This window comes from Trachemys scripta, chromosome 2, assembly GCF_013100865.1.
Source record: "Trachemys scripta elegans isolate TJP31775 chromosome 2, CAS_Tse_1.0, whole genome shotgun sequence".
Classification (NCBI taxonomy): domain Eukaryota; kingdom Metazoa; phylum Chordata; order Testudines; family Emydidae; genus Trachemys; species Trachemys scripta.
In genome coordinates this window covers 124,706,370-124,728,563 of record NC_048299.1, presented here as the reverse complement: position 1 = coordinate 124,728,563, position 22,194 = coordinate 124,706,370, and the positions used below count along the sequence as shown (strand labels likewise).

The window sequence follows — 22,194 nt, the reverse complement described above, 5'->3', positions numbered from 1 at the left end:
AGGTCTCCGAGTTAAAATGAGAACCATTGTCAGAGGCTACTTGCTCTGGAATCCTGAAAGATAGGTTTTATCCTCCCCACAACTGCACTTGATGTGTGTGATGTGGTATGCCAACCCTACACTGAGCCAGCAAGGGTTAAAAGCTGCTGTGAGCTTACTCAGCCCCACCCTGGTATACCTGCACTCACTGTCAGGTAAAGAAGGACAGTTAACATTGGAAGAGGATGGCTCATTAGTTGGCTGACCAGGGAAGAGAAGAAACCCATCCTTTGCTTCCTGGGGAAAGGACCAGCCCAGAACCTCTGCAGAGACTGCTGATTTTCATATCTTCTCCAGAAGAAGGTAGGCCTGGCACAGGACTAATGAGTTTATTTTCTTCATGGGACTATTTCTTTGCTTTATTATAAAAAGACTACTTGGCTGCCTAGGAAAGGTCTGAAGATCCTAACAAGATGGTTGCAGGGAAGCTCTTCCCATGGTGTGTGGGGAACTGCCTCAGTAAACTCAGTGAACTTTTGCACCCGACTCGAGTCTGCCCTGTAGTTATCTTTGGACTCTAAAGAGCATGATCACAATGTGGTGTTAAGCAATCTGGCAATTTCAGTGAATCTTGAGAAATAATCAGTCATCAAAAGACAGGTTGCATTGTCCAGATAGAAAAGATCAATCCAACTTTCTGCCATGGCCTTTCTGGTAGTGCAGATGGTAGTAATGCTTCCAGTGGATTGGTTCTCCTGTGAGCACAAATATCATATTTCTCAACTCTCTGTTGTAGTTGTTTGCTCAGTACAGACCGCCAAACAGACTATTTAGCTCTCTCCCTGCATTTTGTAATACCTTGGGGTCTCCCATGCAATCTGTCGAGGATTTCCTGTTGCATTGATGTAAGGATAACCAGCTGGCTTCGGGTAAGATCCCCAGAAGCCACCCAATTTCACAGAGGTTCTGACTATCTCTTTTGTCCAGCCTTCTTTTCAGTGAGTCAGGACATGACTCCGTAATTCATCTGCCTCTTGCTTCTTTTTCAGTACTTTCAGGCATTCATGGTCAGTTTCCACATGAAATGTTATGCCCGCTAGAAAGTCTCTGAAATATTCACAAGGCTATGTGTAGGGGCTAGGGCATTGTAGAAGGGCTCGGCTGAGGCTTGTCCCTCAGCGGGGCTGTGGGGTATCTCATCGCCTCGCATTAGTTTGCTATGGCCCCAGGCCCGGGTCATGGCGGGGCAGCAAACAGTCAGGAGCTCAGGCCCTTAGGCAGGGGCTGAGCCAATAGTTCAATAGGAGCCCAGGCCCTGGGTCAGGGCGGGGCAGCAAACAAACAGTCAGGAGCTCATGGTTCTGAGTGTCTGGTGCGAGGGGAAGACTGCCACCCATGAGTGGGGTGGCAGGGAAGACGCAGGCCCACCCACTCCACTGTGTCCCACCCACTCCACTGTGTCCCACCCCGGGGCCCTAGCGGCGACAGAAGTCAGTGGGGATCCCGACCACAATACACTGACATTGGTTCTGGCAGTGCTGCGGCCAGACCAGGGTCAGCTGCTCCCGGGCTATTTCCAGAGTCCCCCTCGTAAGGTTCCTAGATTAGGGCGGTGTCCTCGGAGGTTTCCAGCACCATCGATTCCTCCAGGTAACTGGCGAGGGGTAGGCTCGGCTGCTCCTCAGGGTAGCTGGCGAGCAGTAGGCTTGGCTGCTCCTCGGAGTAGCTGGCGAAGGGTAGGCTTGGCTGCTCCTCTGGGTAGCTGGCCAGGGGTAGGCTTGGCTGGCCCGGCCAGTCCTCGGGTCGGCCGCAGCCTGCCGGCGTTTCCCAACCCGGAGCTAGGCCACAGGCATCTGGCCTCTCCGGCGGCTCGCTTTCAAGTGAGCTCTGCAGTTGGGCTTTTCTTCTTCCTGTCCTGCGCTGTGACCTCTGGGGGGCAGGCGCAGGATCCACTGGCTCCGCCCACATTGGTGCTAGGGGAGGCTTGTCCCTTAGCGGGGCTGTGGGGTATCCCACTGCCTCGCTATAGGCATCTTTTTTTAATTTGTGTGTAGTGCTGCTCTGTATTGGTGAGTGCTAATTATTCATGTGCTGCTAGGTGCCACAGAGAAGATGATTGTTCCTGAAGGAGAACTGCCCCTATCAGATGAAGCTGTCCTTGTTTTATTTGGCTTATGTAGGACCAAAATATGCTAAATGGTAGCCTATTAAAACAAAACCTTCCAAAAGGTTGATGAAGTTTTTTAGCAGTGCAGATTCTGCAGCAAGTGGTATGTGCCAAAACCCACATTGGAAATCCAATTTTGAGAAGACTTTTGTTTCACTAAGATGTCCAGAGAGATGTTCAGTTCATGGGTGTACACATCACTGTCTGCAGTCATTCTCATTGAGCTTCGTAAAGTCTACACAGATCAGAACTTTGTCATTTGGTTCTAGGACCACTACCCTGCCTGCACTCCATTCACCTGGGGTGTCTATTCTGGAAATGACATCCATCTGCTCCATGCAGCTGAGGCAGTACAGGGAGGGAGACTCTTCTAGGTGTCACAGAGTAAATGGCTTTGCTTTTGTTGTAAGTTTAATGTGGTATTGTCCCACTAATATTTCTAGTACTTGGAATAATATTGGGAACCTCTTCTTGATCTAAGCTTTGAGGCCAATGGTGACATATAACCATGCCTGAGGGCTGTGGTTGCTGGGAGGCCAAACAGAGCAGTGTGTGACCATCTACAACATAAACTTTGTGGAATGTGGTCTTCTCTCCAAGTTTTAGAGGGCCAAAAAATTCCTTTTCACATTTAATGGGGACTGTACTGGGCCTTTCAATAGTCTTTTTTTTTTCTCTTGAAGAGCTGGTATTTTCATTCTCCTGTGAAGTGATTCTAGAATCAGTGTTACATCAGCACATTTGTCTATTTTGAAGTTTATTGGTTTCCCAAGGTGATTGTTGTGCTCGATGGTGGGGTTTTATGGTCATCTCCTATTGCTCGAAGTGGTATATCTCAGTGTCTTTTAGGTCATTGTCTTGAAAGACAGCTGTTATCATGCATTGAGACCAGCATACTGCTGCATAATGTTTGCCTTTTAGACATTTCCTGCATGTGGTATCACCTGCTGGACAAAGCCATTTGCCGAGAGGTGGTTTACCACACTATGAACATTCTTTCCTGCTCTTGTTGTATTCCTTTTCTTTACGCCATGTTAGCATAACCCTCTCTGTATTCCTTTGTGCTCATATTGAACTGAGTGGGTATTGTTCCTGGGACTCCTGAGATATTTTCCTCCCAATGTCTGTGGCTTCTACAGTGGGTTCCTCCTCAAAGTTATTCCCGAGAAGAGTCTGTTGCTTCTTTACTAACTGACTTTGGAGGACTGTGTTCTTGGCTGTCTCTGGTATTAGGTTAGGATAATTTTGGAGTCTTTCTGATAGTTGGTCTGTCCCTCAGCCCTAAAACAAGCCTGTCTTTGATTAAGTCTTTGTCTTCTCCCTGTAGCACGGTGCTGGATTAGGGTGTGCAGGGCTGCTATGAAATCATTCACTGATTAACCCTTCTCTTGCTTACATAAATGAAATTGTGCTTGCTCAAAAATCATAATGTGCTGTGACATGAACTGCTTCTCCAGTACTTCTTTAACTGTATGGAGCTGTTTCACCTGAGCAGCTGTGAGGCGTCTCGGAAGGATAATGTTGTCTGCTGCAAGTCCCACTGTACAGAGCAGGGTATTGTCTCCTCTGTGGTTGCTAGTATAAGCTAGAAGCCAGACGGAACCTCTGGAATCCGCTTACCCAGAATGGCCATCCATCAGGGTGCTGGACATCAAATTCTGTTGGGAGGGAGGGAGTTTGGGAAAAGGCTGGGTCAGATATAGCCATCTCTGCTGTTTTACCAGATTCCCCACCCCCCACCACCTTTTTTTGTTTGTTTGTGTGTTTATTTGCCTCTGTGTGGAGTAAGGTGGTGTGGCCTTGAAGGAAGCAAGCTGGTGTTGCTGTAGACCACCTAGCCTTAGTTTCAGTGTCCCTTGCTTTCTTACCCTCACTTCCTGTTGCAGCCTGGACTCATCAAAGCAGTTCTCTCTGGATTCTCTGTGTTTTCAGGCCTTTTCTCTGCTTGTTGCACTGCTAGCTCTGTGCACTATTCTGGCTGGGCTGAAGGGTCTGCTTCTCTATCTTCATGTCCCCCTTTCTCCTTTTTTCAGGGATGTTCTCTGATCTGTTGGGTCTTTATTCAATCCCACTCTGATACCATGTAGATAGAGATTACAGAGACCCAGCACACTGTGGTTGGGATGAATGCAAAATTGACTTTGTTTCCTGTTCACATAGACTCTTACCATCTTGCTCTTCGTCCCCTACTGGTCACTCTAAATGGTCACAGCTAAAACTACATACACTATGTTTATGCTCACCCCAAAGTATGATGTGGTTTGAAAAGCTGATGTGTCTTGAAGGGTAGCAGTATAAGGGCTCAGTTTTGATCCCCTGATATTCTGCAATACTCTTGTCCACTTCACCACTTCATTGCCAGAACAATGTGAAGAGGGAGCATTGTTTTACAGAAAAGGGCAGGAATGTTTTTCCTAATCCCTGGTCTGAAAATAGTGTATCTTTCTGTGCAAGAAGATCCACAGATATTAACAAAGTCTTCAGCCCATTTACAGCTTTGAGGGCACAACTAGGGTTTTGTGCCCTCAAAGCTTGTTTTCGATCAGAACACCCGGTCAAAAAGCGACCCTGGCTGCCCCGGTCAGCACCGCTGACTGGGCCATTAAAAGTCTGGTCAGCAGTGCTGCAGGGCTAAGGCAGGCTATTCCTTACCTGTCCTGGCTCTGCGTTATGCCCCGGAAGCAGCCAGTTCCTAGGCAGGGCGGGCCATGGGGCTCCACGTGCTGCCCCAGCCCGGAGCCCCCCCCATACCCAGAGCCCCCTCCTGCACCCAAAACCCCTCATCCCCCACCCCAGAGCCTGCACTCCCAGATGGAGCCCTCACCCTCTCTGCACCCCAACCTCCTGCCCCAGCCCAGAACCACATCCCATACCCTGAACCCCTCTGCCCCACCCCCAGCCTGGAGCCCCCTCCTGCACCCCAAACCCCTCATCTCTGGCCCCACTCCAGAGCCCACACCCCCAGCCGGAGCCCTCACCCCCTCCCACACCCTAGCCCCCTGCCTCAGCCCGGAGCACCCTCCCATAGCCTGAACTCCTCATTTCTGGCCCCACCCCAGAGCCTGCACCCCATGTTAGATCCCTCACCCCCTCCTAAACCCCCAGCCCCTGCCCCAGCCCAGCTAAAATGAGTAAGGGTGGGGGAAAGTGAGCCACCGAGGGAGGGAGAATGTAGTGAGCGGGGGGCAGGACCTCGGGGAAGGGGGTGTGGCCTCAAGGAAGGGGTAGGGCTAGGGTATTCGGTTTTGTGCGATTACAAAGTTGGCAACCCTTGGCACAATCAGGCTTGCCATTGAAAGGTATAAGGAGTGCCCTCCTAAAGTGCTCACTATTTTACTGTAGGAAAGGCTACAGGTGCTTCAGTGTAACAAGGAATAAAAATAGTTTGTGAAGCAGTGTGCCCCTTCATTTAAACTTGTTAGCTATAGTGTAGCTAAAAAACACTGTACATCCCCTGAAAATCTGACAAATCTGATTCCATATTGTAAAACTAATTAGTCCAAAGGTGGGTCAATCTGTGAAACTTTCTTAAAAAAGAAAAGAAAAATTTAGGTAAGTACAGATAAATGTTCCTGTTTTTCTGCTCAGAAAGTTACACAGATCCTAATAATTAGATTTTATCAGTAGTGTGGCTCCAGTGGGAGAAATAGAAAGGGAAACTATATAATATCAGTAGTTTACAAAGGTAACTTGTTTTTACTGAGATACTACTGTGTGCAGCACCTTTCACCTAACGTTGATGTTTGCATGTCTGACTTGTAGATTTAATGAAGGTGTTGAAAGAAGACCACATGGCCGCCTTTTAGGAGTCAAAATATCTTTACATCCATGAAGTAGAATCTCCAGCAGGGGACTTGCGGGTGGTTTCCACTTCCTTTGTGCTACCTGAGTGATGCAAATGAAGCAGAACAGGGCAGAGAATCTGCCTCAAATTATTGATTAGAGCCCCAGGCCCTTTTTGTATACATATGGTTGACTCTAAGGCTGAAAAGGCTGTACACCAGTTGGGTTAGCTGAACTGCTGAATCAGTCTATATTTATATGGAAAGCTATTGAGTTCTTGATATTTTGAGTGTGAAGATTTCACATGGAACAGAATAAGTATAATTAGGGAGGCCAAAAAGGAATTTGAAGAGCAACTAGAAAAAGACACAAAAACTAATAGGAATTTTTTTTGTAAGTACATCAGAAGCAGGAAGCCTGCCAAACAGTCAGTGGGGCCACTGGACAATTGAGGTGTTAAAGGTGCACTCAAGGAACATAAGGTCATTGCAGAGTTGCTAAATGAATTCTTTGCATCAGTCTTCACTGCAGAAGATGTGAGGGAGTTTCCCACACGTGAGCCATTCTTTTTAGATCAGAAATCTGAGGAGCAGTCCCAGATGGAGGAGTCAGTAAAGGAGGTTTTGGATCAAATTGATAAATTAAAAAAGTACTAAGTCACCAGGACCAGATGGTATTCACCAAAGTGTTCTGAAGAAACTCAAATATGAAATTGCAGAACTGCTAACTGTGGTGTGTAACCTATTGCTTAAATCAGATATATTAGATATAGAGATATATATTAGATAAGATATAGTAGAGCTGGAAAAGGTACTGAGAAGGGTATGGAGCAGCTTCTGTATGAGGAGTGATTAAAAAGACTGGGAAGATATGATAGATATCTATAAAATCATGAATGGTGTGGATAAAGTGAATAAGGAAGTGTTATTTACCCCTTCACATAACACAAAAATCAGGGCTCACCCAATTAAATTAATGGCAGCTGGTTTACAACAAACAAAAGGAAATACTTCTTCACACAATGCACAGTCAACCTGTGGAACTCATAGCCAGGAGATGTTGTGAATGCCAAAAGTATAACTGGGTTCAAAAAGAATTAGATAAGTTCCTGGAGGATAGGTCAATCAAAGGCTATTGGCCAAGATTTTCAAGGATGCAACCCCATGCTCTGGGTGTCTCTAAGCCTCTGACTGCAGGATGCTGGGACTGGATGACAGGGGATGGAAAGCATTATTCTTCATAACTTACCTTTTTCTGAAATTATGATATAACTTAAAGTGATATTGTTGTAACCTCATTCTCTTTTGATTAGACTTATCCCTCACAATACAAATAAAGACATAATGATCTGCAGAGTCATTCTTTTTGGACTGCCTCCTGTAAATGGATCCTCACTTATGGTGGAATGATGCTGTCCCCCCAAAACACATAACTAAGGCTTGATTTTGGAATTCCACAATGTGGTTCTAAGATTTCATGTGGGTGTTAAGATCTACTTTACTATATATATATATATATATACTTTTATTTATTTACAGTGCGGTACAATGGACCAGGGTCTGTACATGAATCTGACTGAGAGGAATCTTCAGGATGCCCAAAAATTTATTCTAACGCATGAGGTGGTTCAGCCAGTTATTCCAATTCCTTACTTCATGGAGGACAACAGCCGGTTTTCCCATGTGGCAGTGGATGTGGTGCAGGGCAAGGACATGCTTTTCCATATCATCTATCTGGCCACAGGTACGACTTAATGGTGCTGAAAAAACTGTAGAAAGTCAGAGATCCTTTTCAATGGTATGTGCCTCAAGTCTGAAATGCCTAAACCACCCGGGGGAACTGGGCTTGTAATTTGACAGCATTAACTGTGCCCTTCACCTATCCAAAGTGGCTAAGCTAAATACCACACATTTTGTGGTGTGTGTGTGTGTTTCTTTTGTACAAAATGTGAAAAATCAAGACTCTGTCTCCTCTGCATGAATGGGGCTAATTTTTCAAATGGAGGTTCCCCCACTCCCCATGCCTGTTCCACAAACTTGAAGGGGAAAACCCTACTTCCCCTGATGGGACAATATGCTAGAGATTCCAGGAGTGATGTCTTGCTGAGTTTCTTTGCCCCTTTCTTGGTTTTTGCAGCATAGACTATGATCTCACCCATAGGTTGTAAAGTGTTTTGGGATATTTTCATATGGAAGATGTTACACAAATGCCACATATTATTATTACTATTGGTATTTTTTATATTTCTTTTTGTCCCTCATTCCTCTACTGCTTCAGCCAGCAAGAATTGGATGATAAATCCCTTTTCAGGTCATCCCTAAATAATTTATCCTTAGAAAACTTTACCTCCTGCTTTCCTACTTAGCCTTTTGTCCTGAAGTTCAGAAATGAAAGAAAAATATTCTTCCGTTGAGAATGTCATTGTCTTTTTGTCTATAAGGACTTTAGTAGAGAATGATTTTTTTGTCTGAAACTTTTATAAGGTAGTTGAGAATGTGAGAAGTGTTTCCAATGCACAGTGCTTTACAGAATGGGTCACTGACTACATTATTCCACTGATTGAAATTCAGATGTAAAACAATTGAATTGAGTAATAGCAAGTATATAGCCTGCTCCTGTAAACCCTTCTTCATATAGTTAGTCCTCACAGAACTAGTCCTATAGACATCAGTGGGAGACTACTCAGTTTTCAACAATGGTTTTCAGGATTGGTTTTATAGTTAGTACAGTAACAAGTGTGGAAATTTTAGGGAAAGGGAAAGAACTCTTTATTAAAACAACAACAACAGCTATTTGCTTGAGTTTGCTCTCATTGAAGTCAATGGCAAAACTCCCATTGATTCCAGAGAGCAGGATCCATATTTATTTTTATAAATCTCCAAAATTACAGCTTCTTAATGAAACCATTTAATGAAAAACATCTTGTTCTTTGGAGCATTGTGGTTCAATCTACAATGTGACTTTCTCTAGATTCTTCTGAATCCAGTCAATAAATCGATCTTTTATTAGGACCCTGCTTCTTTTTGACTATTATTATGACATTATATGATCATTTGGTGTTTTCAGTTGAGACAGTGCTTCCTTGTGTACTATCATGGAATATCAACCTTATTCATTGTTGTACTGCAAATGTACTGCAAACGCCTTTAATAGGCTATAGCAGCACAAGGATTTGGACAAGTATAGTCAAAACAATTTGATAAATTATAGTATCTTTAGTGAAATCATAGCCATACAAAATATTGTTTATCCTGTGCAACCCCCCTGATAGAAATTGGATCACTGAAATGCGTTTTGAATTGTTTTTGTACTGGGTTGCTATTGCTGCATTGAGACAGATTTGATCCCATCATAATGATACTATCTAGAATTATGTAACTTCTCACAGTTCCTGATTGTGTCCAGGTTTTTAATCTGTTCACTGTGCTTTCTGTTATAACTGATTTGGTAAATGTAGGCCTCCAAGTTTTAAGGCTTTGAGGCTGGCTAACAAACAGCCCTATTCATTAAAAGGTATATGTTCTTTTTATTCACCTTTCATGCTGATAAATTAGGTCTAGATCCTCCAGTCCTTATTCAGCCAAAACCATTTCTTGAATTCAGAAGCTATTGAGGGAACGTAGCCTCTCACAGGAGCTATTTGACACCTTGTAGTTGTGACAATTATACATTGAGAGAGAGAGAGTGGGAGAGCATGCACATAACTAGAGCTAAAGATGGAGGTTCAGCTTTAATTTTAACGTTACTAAGTTTGTCGATATGAACTTTGAGCCCAAATCTTGTTTTAAACCTAATAGTTGCATTTAATTTCTTGGATTTTTTTTTAAACTATCATTTACATGAGAGGCCAGAAAGGTTTTATTTCTTGCTTGCTTTCTTGCTTTTAGAATCTCATGAAAAATCATGCTATGTACTATAGTAAGGGATTGCCACATTTTACAGTTAGGGATTTTTTTTCTGTCTAGAGACACTCCTACTTCAAGTCTACATTCCAAATTGTAGTTCACAGCAGCCTTTTCCCCATATTGAGCCTGATATCAACTTTAGCTCTGATGGCACAAACATTTCTGCAGATTGTACAATATGCATTTGAAGTGACAGAGCATTTTGGGATGTTGTATCCACTCAAATACTGGATAGACTAGTGATTCCTTGTCTTGACATTTTGCCTGTAGTAAGTGCTTCATGTTGTAAAACTAATTCTTAGGTTTTTCCATTCTAAGTTTTGGACTGTCATGTTTGTATGTGTCAAGAAAGGAAAACAATCACACTCATGAGAAGGACCATGGAATCTTTCACCACCTTAATTTACAGCTATGCAAATAGTTTTATATATACATTACAAAAATACCAGAAACCAGCCCTCCAAGTCATATACAGTTTGAGTCATGAGAGCCTGATTTAACCGGGGGTGGATAGAAATACCACAGACACTTTTAAAATTCTAAAACATTTCTCTTGTATAAACATGAGTCCTGCCATGCGGGCAGGGGACTGGACTCGATGACCTCTCGAGGTCCCTTGCAGTCCTAGAATCTATGAATCTATGATGGTGCGGTGGGGTAGTTACAGTTATATTGACACTTGTCTGGGCTAACCTTAACTCTGGAAAGGATCCAGAGGTGAGCAACAAAGATGATCAAAGGGATGGAAGGCAAGCCATATGATCAAAGGCTGAGGGAACTGGATATATTTAGTTTGGAAAAGAGGAGATTAAGGGGGGATATGATAGTGGTCTCCAGGTCTTGAAAGCCTGCCATAAAAAGATGGAGAAAAGTTGTTCTCTTTTGCCATAGAGGGCGGGACAAGAGGCAATGGGTTCAAACTACAGCATAACTGATTTAGATTAATTTCAGGAAAAACGTCCTAATTGTAAGAACAGTAGGACAATGGAACAGAGTGCCTAGGAAGGTTGTGAAAGCTTCTTCACTGGAGGTTTTCAAAACGAGGCTGGATTGCCACCAGTCTTGGATGGTTTAGACACAACAAATCCTGCATCTGGGCAGGAGGTTAGACTAGATGACCCTTGCAGTCTTTTCTAATCCTATGATTCTATAATTCACTCACTCATGACTTCAGGATTCATGGCATATGAGGCTGTATGAAACTGGTGCTCTGTGACTCTTTTACCCCATACCGTGACATGCTGTCCTTTATACTTACTACATGTTTCAAAAATTAATTTGGAGGGGAAGGCTTGGGGAGGGTTCTCTCAATATAACATACTGAAAAAACAAATGTATCATAGTTACATTCTGGGGACAAAATTGACTTATAGGGAGGAATGAAACAGAGGCAAACTGTACGACAGGATGGGAAGAAGGTGGAAAACAAGTCAAAGGGTTAGAAAATAGTGGGTTTATTTAATTTATTTATTTATTTATTTATTATATTCCCTTTCTAAAGTTTTGCATCCATATTTTTGAGTGTTTTTCCTTTTTTTCCTGTGTGTTTTGGAATTATTTTGCTTCTGTTAAAGGAGATGAGAAGCTGAGATGAAACATCTTTTTCACTGACAGCCTGAAAATTCTAAGTTTAGGCACCAAGGAGGGCAGGGGGGTTGTAATAGCTAATCAGAATTGAGAAATGTGCATGCTCACAGTAGGTTTATTGAAAAATAACTGTATAGTGATTACGCAAATAAGATACTCAGTGTCAATTAGAGGGCAAGGTGTTGTGTAAGTGGGAGAAACTGGACAGTGAGGCATTAGTAATTTTCTATTACTTATCACCATCTCATGTATGTCCTAGACAGCAGCTAAAGTTGGATTCATCCCAATTCATTTGGAATAAACTCATTTTTTATTCTTTTTCAAGAACTTGAAGGACTTTCAAAGTAGCTTGCAAATCTCTTTGGGTCAGAGAAGCAACTGACTCTCTTCATCTGAGTTTGGAAAGCACCTCTCATATTTTGGATGGTCCCCTAATATAAATAAATAATAATAACAAATGCATTTTGACATCACAACATGGTGACTTTTTTGTTACAGCTTGGATGAGTGCTAGATAGGCTACTTGTAAATTTTAATACCTTCTTGCTCACAAGAACAGAGCAGCTAAATAGACCACAGTCAAGAGGGATGGTGGGAGATACACATTCCAGCAGTCAGTGGGCATCTTTAAAAATTGTTTGTTTTTTTCAAGTGGTTGCAGACACATATTCCACTCAGGTGTGCATGTGCCCAGCATACCGAAGCTGGAGAACTTTGCCTTTTGCCTAGCAGCGTCCACAGGGGTGGCGCTCATGACCTGTGGCTCTAGTCCCTCACCAGGCTACTTAATGGCAGCACTGCCCCAACTTCCTTCAGTTCCTTCTCAGAGCCCGCAGTTAGAGTCAGAGGATGTTGTGTGGTATTGATCATATGGTTTCTTATTTAATTCTTCTGAGATTTTTGTTGTAAATCATTTACAGTTAGCTAGTAGTTAGTAGTATTCTTAATACAATTTGGGAATAGTTAAGAGCATAAGACTGGCCATACTGGGTCAGAGCAAAGGTCAATCTAGCCCAGTTTCATGTCTTCTGACAGTGGCCAATGCCAGGTGCCCCAGAAGGAATGAACAGAACAGGTAATCATCAAGTGATTCATCCCCTAGCGATCCTTGTGGGATGTCTTCACAAGGTCTCGGACACTGTCCATTGTGTAGGGTGGACATTTCCAATACCAGTCCCCCCAGAGTGTTTATTGTGCCTAGGGAAAGGGCATATTACATAAAGTTGCTCCATCTTGTAGGTGGCAAGGGACGTAAGGCTCAAGCAGCAATGTACGCAACAGGCCGTGAGGCCTGCATCAGCACTGGGGACCTGCATAGAACATCTCGCCCCTCCAGACAACTTCAGAGTCAAAGCAAGCTGATGTTCCTCTGACAGACTCTGATCTCTCTTCCTCCTGGGGGAGGCATCATTCTCTTTCCTTGTGTTTTCCACGAAAAAAATCTGACAAAATGGACCACAGCCACTCCAGAGCTCAGGAAGAGTCATCCTCCTCTTCCAGGAGAAATGTACATAGATACTATGATACTTCAAGTCCTCAGGATGGAGCTCGGCTGTCTACCTGCTCTCCAATACCAAGGCAGCATCAGTTTGACACTGTACCATTGACTCCAGTACTGACTGTGAAACACCCATTGAGTCCAGTACTGATGATATTGGTACCGTTTCCACACCAGAGGCGTACCAGCCAGTGCTGGACTTACTTTGCTTTTCTGTTCCTGATTCCCCAATTATTCGGGAGCATTCAGCTTCTGAGACCTTGTCGCGATAGGTGGTGCCACCTGGAATCATTGCAGATCTGTCCAAATCATTGACATTGTCGCTGGACTGCCTAACACTTGGAAAGCACAATGGAGATCCGCTGTCTTATCGGTACTGAAGGGTCCATTGGCACAGTTGCTATCTGCAGTACCAACGATGACATAGGCTCAGACCACATCTTTAGGATCGGTACCAACTCCCGTATGAATACCAAGCAGGAGTGCGATGAACCTGCCAGTCTTCAGGGGGCAGACCTGTATACCTGCCTTGGTGCCAGTGCAGCCAGTGGAATGGGTTTCAGATGAAGCTGGGCATTTGTTTGCCCTACCTGATGTGGCTCCCCCATTGCCATCCAATAACTTTTGAAGCTTCATCAAGATCAAGCTTCCCCTTCTTTCTCATCAAGAGAGCTTCCCCATCTGCCTCATCCTTGAGACCCTGTTCTAGGAGGTAATCCAGACCTTCTATGAACCATGATTGGCACGATTCTCATAGTAGAGACAAAAGCGCTTGACCCAGTGACTTACTGGCCATCAATGCCATATCCCTATTTTGAGTGGCCTCCATGGAATCCGTGGGATGTTCGGTGTCCTGATATGTGACCCACTCCAGGGCAAGGTAAGCCAATCCACCTGTCTTACCACCTACTCAGCTGCTTATGTTGTAAACTTGGATGGAGTCTGCTTTCTCGGAGCAGGTTCAGAGTTATCCACTTCTACAGGAACCTGTACGCAGCAGGAGATTCCAATGGCTCCTCTTTCATCATCATCATCTTCATCACCAGATGATTACACCATACTGGAGTCTTCCCCAGTTTCTTAAGATTTCAAGGCACATCAGGAGCTTCTCAGACAGCAGATGGCTTCAGCCTTGGGTGTTCAGGCTGAGTTTGTGCAAAAAAAATATACACAAGTTGATAGATATTCTTCAGTCCTTGGCTCCAGGGAAAGTACCTCTCTCCCTGTAAACGAAGCATTGTTAGAACTGGCCAAGACTTTGGAATACTCCATCTTCCTTGCCGCCTACAACAAAACATATTCACACACATTGTGTTCCTATACAAGGGTTTGAATGTTTTTATTCTCATCCTGCCCCTAACTCTGCAGTTGTAACAGCAGCTAATGAGAGGTTGCAAAAAGGAAGATTCAAATCCATTCTCAAGGACAAAGGCTAAAAGGCTGGATCTCCTGGGGAGAAAAAATTATTTGATCTCATTCTTGAAAATGCGCACTGCAAATCAGCAGGCACTTTGAATCCAATTAAAAAAAATGAGTTCTTTGTGTCCCTACTATACAATTTCAAGAGCCTTTTTTCCGACTTGAATGATTCCAGATGATTTGGCGTTTTTGTCTGTGCTCCTTAATGGATGCTTTCAAACTCAATTGGAGATTGATTCTGATGTATGCCTTCCCTCTAATCCTGCCTCATCATACAGGTCATTCTCAAACTGAAGTTGGATCATACCAAACTGATTCTTACTGCTTCAGCTTGTCTGAGGCAATGTTGGTTCTCTGACTTTCTCGGTATCAGTTAAGACTCCTGTATTTCTTCCTCTTTATCCCTACCTACTGATTTGGCACCATGGTTGAGTTTTACATCCAGCACTCAGCCCCTGTACACACAGTTTTTCAAGGACAAAGAAGCCCTACAGCAGCAACCAAATGTTTGTTGAAAGTGGTTTCACATTAACCAAATGATTTATTTACTGGTTTTCTTTCCTAAACTGCACTCCAACATGGATGAACAACAACTTTACATGTTGCTGGAGCTAGGGGGTGGGGGGCAGAGGTGAGGTGATGCTTGGCATTCTACCTGGACAGAACTAATCTTTTTTGGGCATCACATTTTGTCTCTTATACATACTGAAGAAGGGTCAGGCAGTCTTGATGCAAATGATTTCCAGATGGATAACTTCCTGCATTACATTTGCATAGGAAGTAACTCAGACAATACCTTCATTTAATCAGGGCCCAAGCGATGTCGATAGCATTCTTCAGTGGTGTTTCAGTATTGGATATTTGCAGGGGTGCTGCCTGGTCTTCTCTACATTTGCCAGGCACTATGTGATTATCACTGGATCTAGGTCAGATGCAAATTTTTGCAAAGGTGGTCCTGCTTGTTTAAGTAGACTACAAGCCCCACTTCCTACATGCTTGTGTATTCCACTCAGATGACTCACATCTGAAACCGCTCAAAGAAGTAAATATGGTCACTTACCTGTATTGTAACTGCTGTTTGCACCCACATCTGAAAAAACACGTGTTGCTCCCATGTTGTTTCTGGAGCTCTGGTGTTTCTGCACCAGGGTAGATTGTAGATTGGTGATTCAGCAGACCTCAGCGTTAATCATAAAAAAAGACCACAGGCTTGGCTTGGTGGTGAAGGCTTGGCCAGGTTTATTGTCAGCAAAGCATGGTCTCATATAGCCTACTTTGGTTCATATTTTTAGCCATGCCTAGGGCTCCAGCAAGGCCTACAACATATATTCCATGGCCCACCCTCCATCCCTTCTGCATCAGGATCTCTACTCTTGATGTTCAGTATAAAGGAACTGAGGAGGGCCAGGGTGGCACTACCCTTAACTAACCAAGAGAGGGCTAGAACCACAGGGTGCAAGCACTGTCCTTACAGGTACTGCTAGGCAAAGGTCTCTGGCTTCAGTGTGCTGGGCATGTGCACACCTGAGTGGAATACATGTCTGCAACCACATCTCAAAAAACAGCAATTATGATACAGGTAAGTAACCATCTTATCTGCTTTATAACTAAATAATGTTACTGCAGTATTCCCTGTCCTAAGTATAGGGAACTACAAAGTATATTATGGGACTGTTATCCAGATGCAGCAGCAAAATGGAAATATTTTAAAGCTGCCCCCTGTACCTTCTTGGCTTTCCAGCCTTGAGAGTGTCTTTTTAAACAGGCGTGTAAGAAGTATGTTCATTGAATATTCTGCCATCTTTATGACTCTGTGTTAGTCTCTCAGGCTACATCTTCACTACAGGGGGGCGTCGATTTAAGATACGCAAATTCAGCTACGCGAATAGCGATGTATCGCAGCTGACTTACCCCACTGTGGGGACGACGGCAAAATCGACCTCTGCGGCTTCCTGTCAACGGCGCTTACTCCCACCTCCGCTGGTGGAGTAAGAGCATCGATTCGGGGATCGATTGTCGCGTCCCAACGGGACACGATAAATCGATCCCCGAGAGGTCAATTTCTACCCGCCGATTCAAGCGGGTAGTGTAGACCCAGCCTCAGAAACAGTGCATATTGACATAATCTCATCATAAAAGTAGTTCTGAGAGTTTGCATTTTTTTCAGAAATGGAGATTGAAACCATCAGAAGTTAGTTTCCTTAATCTCTGCTCCTTTCCCAGTGGCTATTTCCACTGTTGTAGGGAAAAGTAGCTTTAGGGAATCTGAATACATTGCATTATTAAACTTGCCATCATACATTCTTTTGCAGGGTTTAAATAAATATTCCATTATTTTGGCTAAAAGTGGATAGCATTTACTCTGTGACTGTACTAATACTCCTACTAATTATATTAATGATGCCCCTCTCTTAACTTTTGGCTTTATTGAGATTATTTTCCTTTAAAATACAGAAATCAAAAGGGTAAATATTTAAATTATAATACATTTGATAGTTGGACAGCTAATATTTTCTCCCAATTACCTTTAAGATAGTATTTCAAAGTATATATACATAGCACTTTTCATGTTCAATGCATTGTAAAGACATGCATTGGTTAAAACATTAACTTTAAACATATAGGGTTGATTTATACCACTCATTGTGCAGGTGTGATAGAAGTGGGCTAGGATACAGGGAACTCTTTATGCCTTGGTACAACCATACATGATCCAGACACAATCGTGTTCCCAGCTCTGGAGAACACAAATGTGGGGGCAGGATGCCTGGCCAGCATTGCAGACAGTGTTCATATAGCATGCCGAGTTGGAGTGTTTCTGGATGGGACTGATGGGGATGGGAGGCCTGTATATGCTCCCCTCACAAACTGAGGTTGCTACACTGGAAAGAGCAATGACTATCCCTGGTATAGAAAGGGTAACCCCCACACTCACCTCAGGCCTAGGAACTAGGAGGTACCAAGCATTTCAGAAGTGTAATACATCTGATTTTTCTGACCTCCAGAAACTGAATGCTGCTCCTTACCTGCTGCTATTATAAACCTCAGTGCCCAATGTAAGCTATGTGCTATTTTTCTCACCAGTGTTGTTTATTCTACAGAATATCTTTAAATGTTTTGCCAAATATTTCAAGTGCCTCAGGTCTAAGTGCATCTCTAGATCTTGTCACATATCCATGTCAGAACATCCAAATGATCTTCTATTTGGAATACCTTTAAAAACAGGGCAGGGGGGTAATGTAAACCCATGGCTGTTGGACTGGGTAATTTAAACACAAAGAATTGATTCTTCACTGGCTTTTATCTCATGTCATCATTTCGACCTGTGCAAAGGGGTATAAAATGATACCAAATGAGAATAGTAATGTTTAAAGTTCACTTTGCACAGTCATAAATGACTCCATAAGTCACTGGAGAATAAGACCTAGAATCAAAAAGCTCCAGTAATAGTGATTTCTTGTCTTTAATCACTTATGTGGAGATCTGCCATTCTGTTAACTACAAGCAGATACTGCTAAACATGGTACTTATAAACATGGTAAATGTCAGCAATAGCTAGAACTGGTCAAATTATTCACCTGCAATAATTTTAACTGGTAATTGTAGCCCTTTATTCTGTGCATGAGTTATCTGCAATTTACCTGGAGTCATTTTTCTTTCTGAGAATTATCCATAAGGGGTTCATGATTTTTACCAATTTGTTATTGATAGGGGTTGAGGTAGTTTGTGCAGCCAAATTTCAGCCTGTTGTTAATGAACTGATCACTTTGAGTATTTGCCATTTCGTGTCACATGCAGTTATTTCTGTACTTGGATTGGATTAACCTACATTTTATAAACAAGAGAAGTATTTTTTTCCATTCAGAAATTATCCATATGTCTTCATAATTGTACAAATATATTGGGTAAATAATAAAAAGAACTTTACAAATAGGCACTGGAGCATTTACAGTGTGAATAGTAGGGTTGCCACCAACCCAGGTTTTCCCAGGGTCATCTCTTTTTTGAGGTAGCTGTCATGGAAAACCTGTAAGGGTGCTTTCAATAGCTGGCAGTGTGTACTGTTTTATGGGCTCAGGATCATCCCAGTTGTGTCCCAGTTTTTGTACTCAGAGGAAGCAACCCTAGTCAATACTGATGCAACCACTGCCAGCATTAAAATGTCAGAATACCTCAAAGATATCAGCTTGTGGATGAACAGCAGCTGACTCAGCCTGAACTCAGGCAAGACCAAGTGCTGTAAATTGGACAGGCAAAATGATTTGAAGAATTAGCCAAAATGTCTCCATCCCCGCCCCCATTCTTTAATGTAGTGCAAAGCCTCAGGGTTTTTTGACCCCACTAAGCTCGGATGACCAGCATCAGTTTCCAAAAATACCTTTTCACCTCCAACTTGCTAGGAAACATTGTCCCTTCTTACGGATGAGGACTTGGCCACACTAATCCCTGCATTTGTCATCTCCTGGCTGGATTACTAGAGTTGACTATACTTGTACCTGAAACTGAATCCAAAGATGTTGGAGATGGAGCAGAACAATTGTCTGCCTTCTTAATGGCTTAGGTCACCAAGAGCATATCAGACTGAGTTCAAGTCCTCCCGGCTCCCACTCATTCTCCAATGAGTTTAAGGCCTTGGACCTTGTCACAGGGTCCCTTTAAAGGAATATGTGCTCAGCCTCACCTATGACAGCCAATTCACCTTCCAGGTGAGGAAGATTGAGTTACATGACTATCAGGTGTCTGGGATAGATAAAGGAGAGGCCTGGGCAGGAGAAGAGGAGAGGCTTCAGCAGAGGCCTGGAGGAGACTCTGAGATACTAGGGGCAGAGGTGGATTAAGGTTTCGTGGGGCCCTGGGCCAGAGCAAATGTGGGAGGGTCCCTCCCACCCCTTCTGTCTGCAGTCCCGCCCCATTCCACCCCACACACACTGTAGTCCCAACACCGGAGAACTGGAGAAGCTCTGTCTCCTCCCTCTCCCCCTTGCCATGGCCCTGGGGCAGTGACGGAGAGTGAGAGCTCCCCCAGCCCTGAGGCTGCAGCATGGAGCTAGAGCCCCTCCTGTTCCAGGGCTGCAGCTGGGGTCTAGGCACTGGGGCTTCCCCTGTCACTCTGCTGGGGAGGGGTCGAGGTGCAAGGGCTTCCCCTACTCTGCCCTGCCCACCTGCCCAGCGCTCCTGTCAGAGTCCAGGGGTGCCCATTTTTCTGGGGCCCCCCAATTGGCCAGGGCCCCTGGGCACAGTGACTAATACGCCACTGACTAGGGGAGAAAATGTTCCACCTAAATAGGGCTGTGAGTGGCCTGCCAAAGCAGGGAAAGACGGAAGGCAAGAAGGCTTGGGAGTGGCTTCTCCAGAAGGAGAAGGAAGCAAACCAAAGGAGCCCAGGAGGGGCTGAAGGGAGAGATAGAAAGGAGCCTGGGAAGAGTGAAACCTGAGCCCAGAGAGCAAGCAGAAGAGTTTTGAGAGAGACCAGATCATGAGAAAGGAAGAGCTGGGCCCAGTTTGAAACCGGCGAGAAGACTCTTTTGTGTTTTGTTTTTGGACTTTTACGTCCCAGAAAGGCTAGACTTTCTGTTAATGTCTTAGGCGCTGGGCTAAGTCACTGAGAGGAAACTCAGAGAGGGATGCTGAAGGATCACCTAATGAGGTGAGGGTGTTCTCTGGAAGCAGAGACCCTGTTACACTCCTGACTTTCAAAGTAATACAAGGATCAAGCCCCTGCCATATCAAAGCCCAAATTATAGTAAGAATCACTGCAACAGCTGTGTGTTTTTCTGGGACAATTCAGAACACAGAGCCCAGGACAAAGCATGAGAGAGCTGGGGAAAAAGCATTCTGTGTTGAGGAGATCTGTCTATAGAGAAAACTTTCAGAAGAGATCAGGTGAATCCAGAACCTGACTTCCTGCCGTTAGGAAAGGCTGCAAAACCTTCCAGTTTGAAAAAATCTTTCCACCATAAGAATGATACCAAACACACTGACATTCCCTTCTATCCAATAACTCCTACCATCCAAAAAAAAAAAAAAAAAAAAAGGAAAGGGGGAATTAATAAAATTGAAAAAACCAAAACACCTACCCCAAGCAGAGTTTTGACCCCCAAAAGGGGAAAGTGCTAGACACTCCATGAAGTCCAAAAGGGATGTCACTGTTGCTCTTGATTTTATCTGGAAGTGCTCAAATATTATAATGTTGGGCAGAACTATAAAATACAGACAGAATACTCCTGTGAATATTTATTTGTGCTAGTATCATGATGCTTTTGCTTTCTGCAAATGTTCTTCCTAATAAAATCTTGCTCTACCCAAATGTTGAGGAATAAGTAAATAAAAGTTGTGAATGCCAACCAAATGAGTCAGTAGGGTTTATTCACAACAATATTTGTGAATAATTTTTTGCTGTATTTGCCCACCTTTAGTGATAGTATACAATAGATCTTTAAAGGAAATAAAGACCTTGTTATGACAGAACACTTCAATAAAATGTATGCTCTGTTTAAACTGCTGTGCCAAAATATGAGTTGTAAGAATTATCCCATTTTAAAGCTGTATTACTTCAAAATTTTGTGCATGAGAGTTACCGTAAATAGCTTAGCCACTGCAAGAGCATCACCGTAACATGATTCACCGTGGGTAGGACAATATAGCTATCACTGTAGTGGCAGGAGCTGAAAAAACAAATGTAAGCACTCCCTGTCCAGGCATATCTAACCAGGGTTAATATATCTCACCTATGGGAGACTGGCAATGATCCAGGGTCTGCACATCATAATAATTTTATCATTTCCAAAGCTGCTTTTATGTCGTGTGTTGTTCATTGCTGGTCTTTGTCCCATGCAAAGACCTAAATCACAAAGGCTGTATCTATCCTGCAATTCAATAATCTATCATTTATTTCTTAATATTCTGTTTTAGACTTAAGTTGCACATTTCTGTGGGCTTGCTCATTTTCCCTCTCTGAAATTCAGGCCAGGTTTACTGAACAAACTTTTTAGGGAGTCTCTGCTGAAAGGAAGCATGTTTTATTTGTGCTGTCCTCAGGGCTGTGAAGACTTTGATATTTGAGTCTATAGTAAGCTGATTTCCAAGTTTCTAGTTGTTTTACTAGAGGCTGTGGTCTCTGTAAATTTCAGTACTGACGCTATATTGGTAGCAATCTTTATGGTTCCATTTTTTTCCTTTCAAGACCCTGGAAATCAAAACTCCACATCTCTTGACAGCTGTAAGACTTCCTGTTCAGCTCTATTAAAATTCATAAAACTTCTGTCTTCTTTACCCTGGGGATTTTTTTAAACTACAATAAAGGTTGGATGTTGCCAACAAGTCTACATGTAATTACAGTAAAATGTCAAACAGGCATTCACTGGAGTATATGTGATTCTCACACAGATCTTGATACTGAATCTACTTAGTCATCATCTGACTAGCTTTAGGGAATAAAACTTTTCATGTTTGGGTAGGAAGCTAACTGAAAACAGTATTTCTGGACCTCCTGTTCTCAGGCAGGGGAGTGAAACTCTGATTCTGAATCTCAGAGCCTAATTTTCAAATGATGGCACAAAGAGTGGGTTTATTTGCCCTTGCAGGTGCAAGATGGGTGATTGTGCAAACAAACAGGTACATAAGTATGCTGCTACAACTTTTTCCACCCCAGTGCACTCAGTGTCTTCCCATTCAAACGGTAGTCCTTATATTTCAGCAGAAAATGCCAGCCTTTAACCTCATATGAGACTCGAGGCAAAACAAACCCAATCATCATCCATTTGTGCACCACAATAATATTTCTGTTCTGAAGGGAAAATACATACAGTGGGTCAGAATATGGGAGACATTTAAAATATATTTTATCTATTGGCAGT

At 43.3% G+C, this 22,194-nt stretch overlaps 1 protein-coding gene across 2 annotated transcripts in view; it reads left to right on the top strand.

Annotated features, from left to right (window-relative positions):
- SEMA5A (semaphorin 5A) overlaps positions 1 to 22,194 on the top strand; it is a 635,888-nt gene that overhangs the window by 405,319 nt on the left and 208,375 nt on the right. For both annotated transcript variants that reach the window (XM_034761526.1, XM_034761524.1), the window contains exon 10: positions 7,468 to 7,672. In XM_034761526.1, coding sequence (XP_034617417.1) covers positions 7,468 to 7,672 — 205 coding nt within the window. The remainder of the gene's footprint in view (positions 1 to 7,467; positions 7,673 to 22,194) is intronic.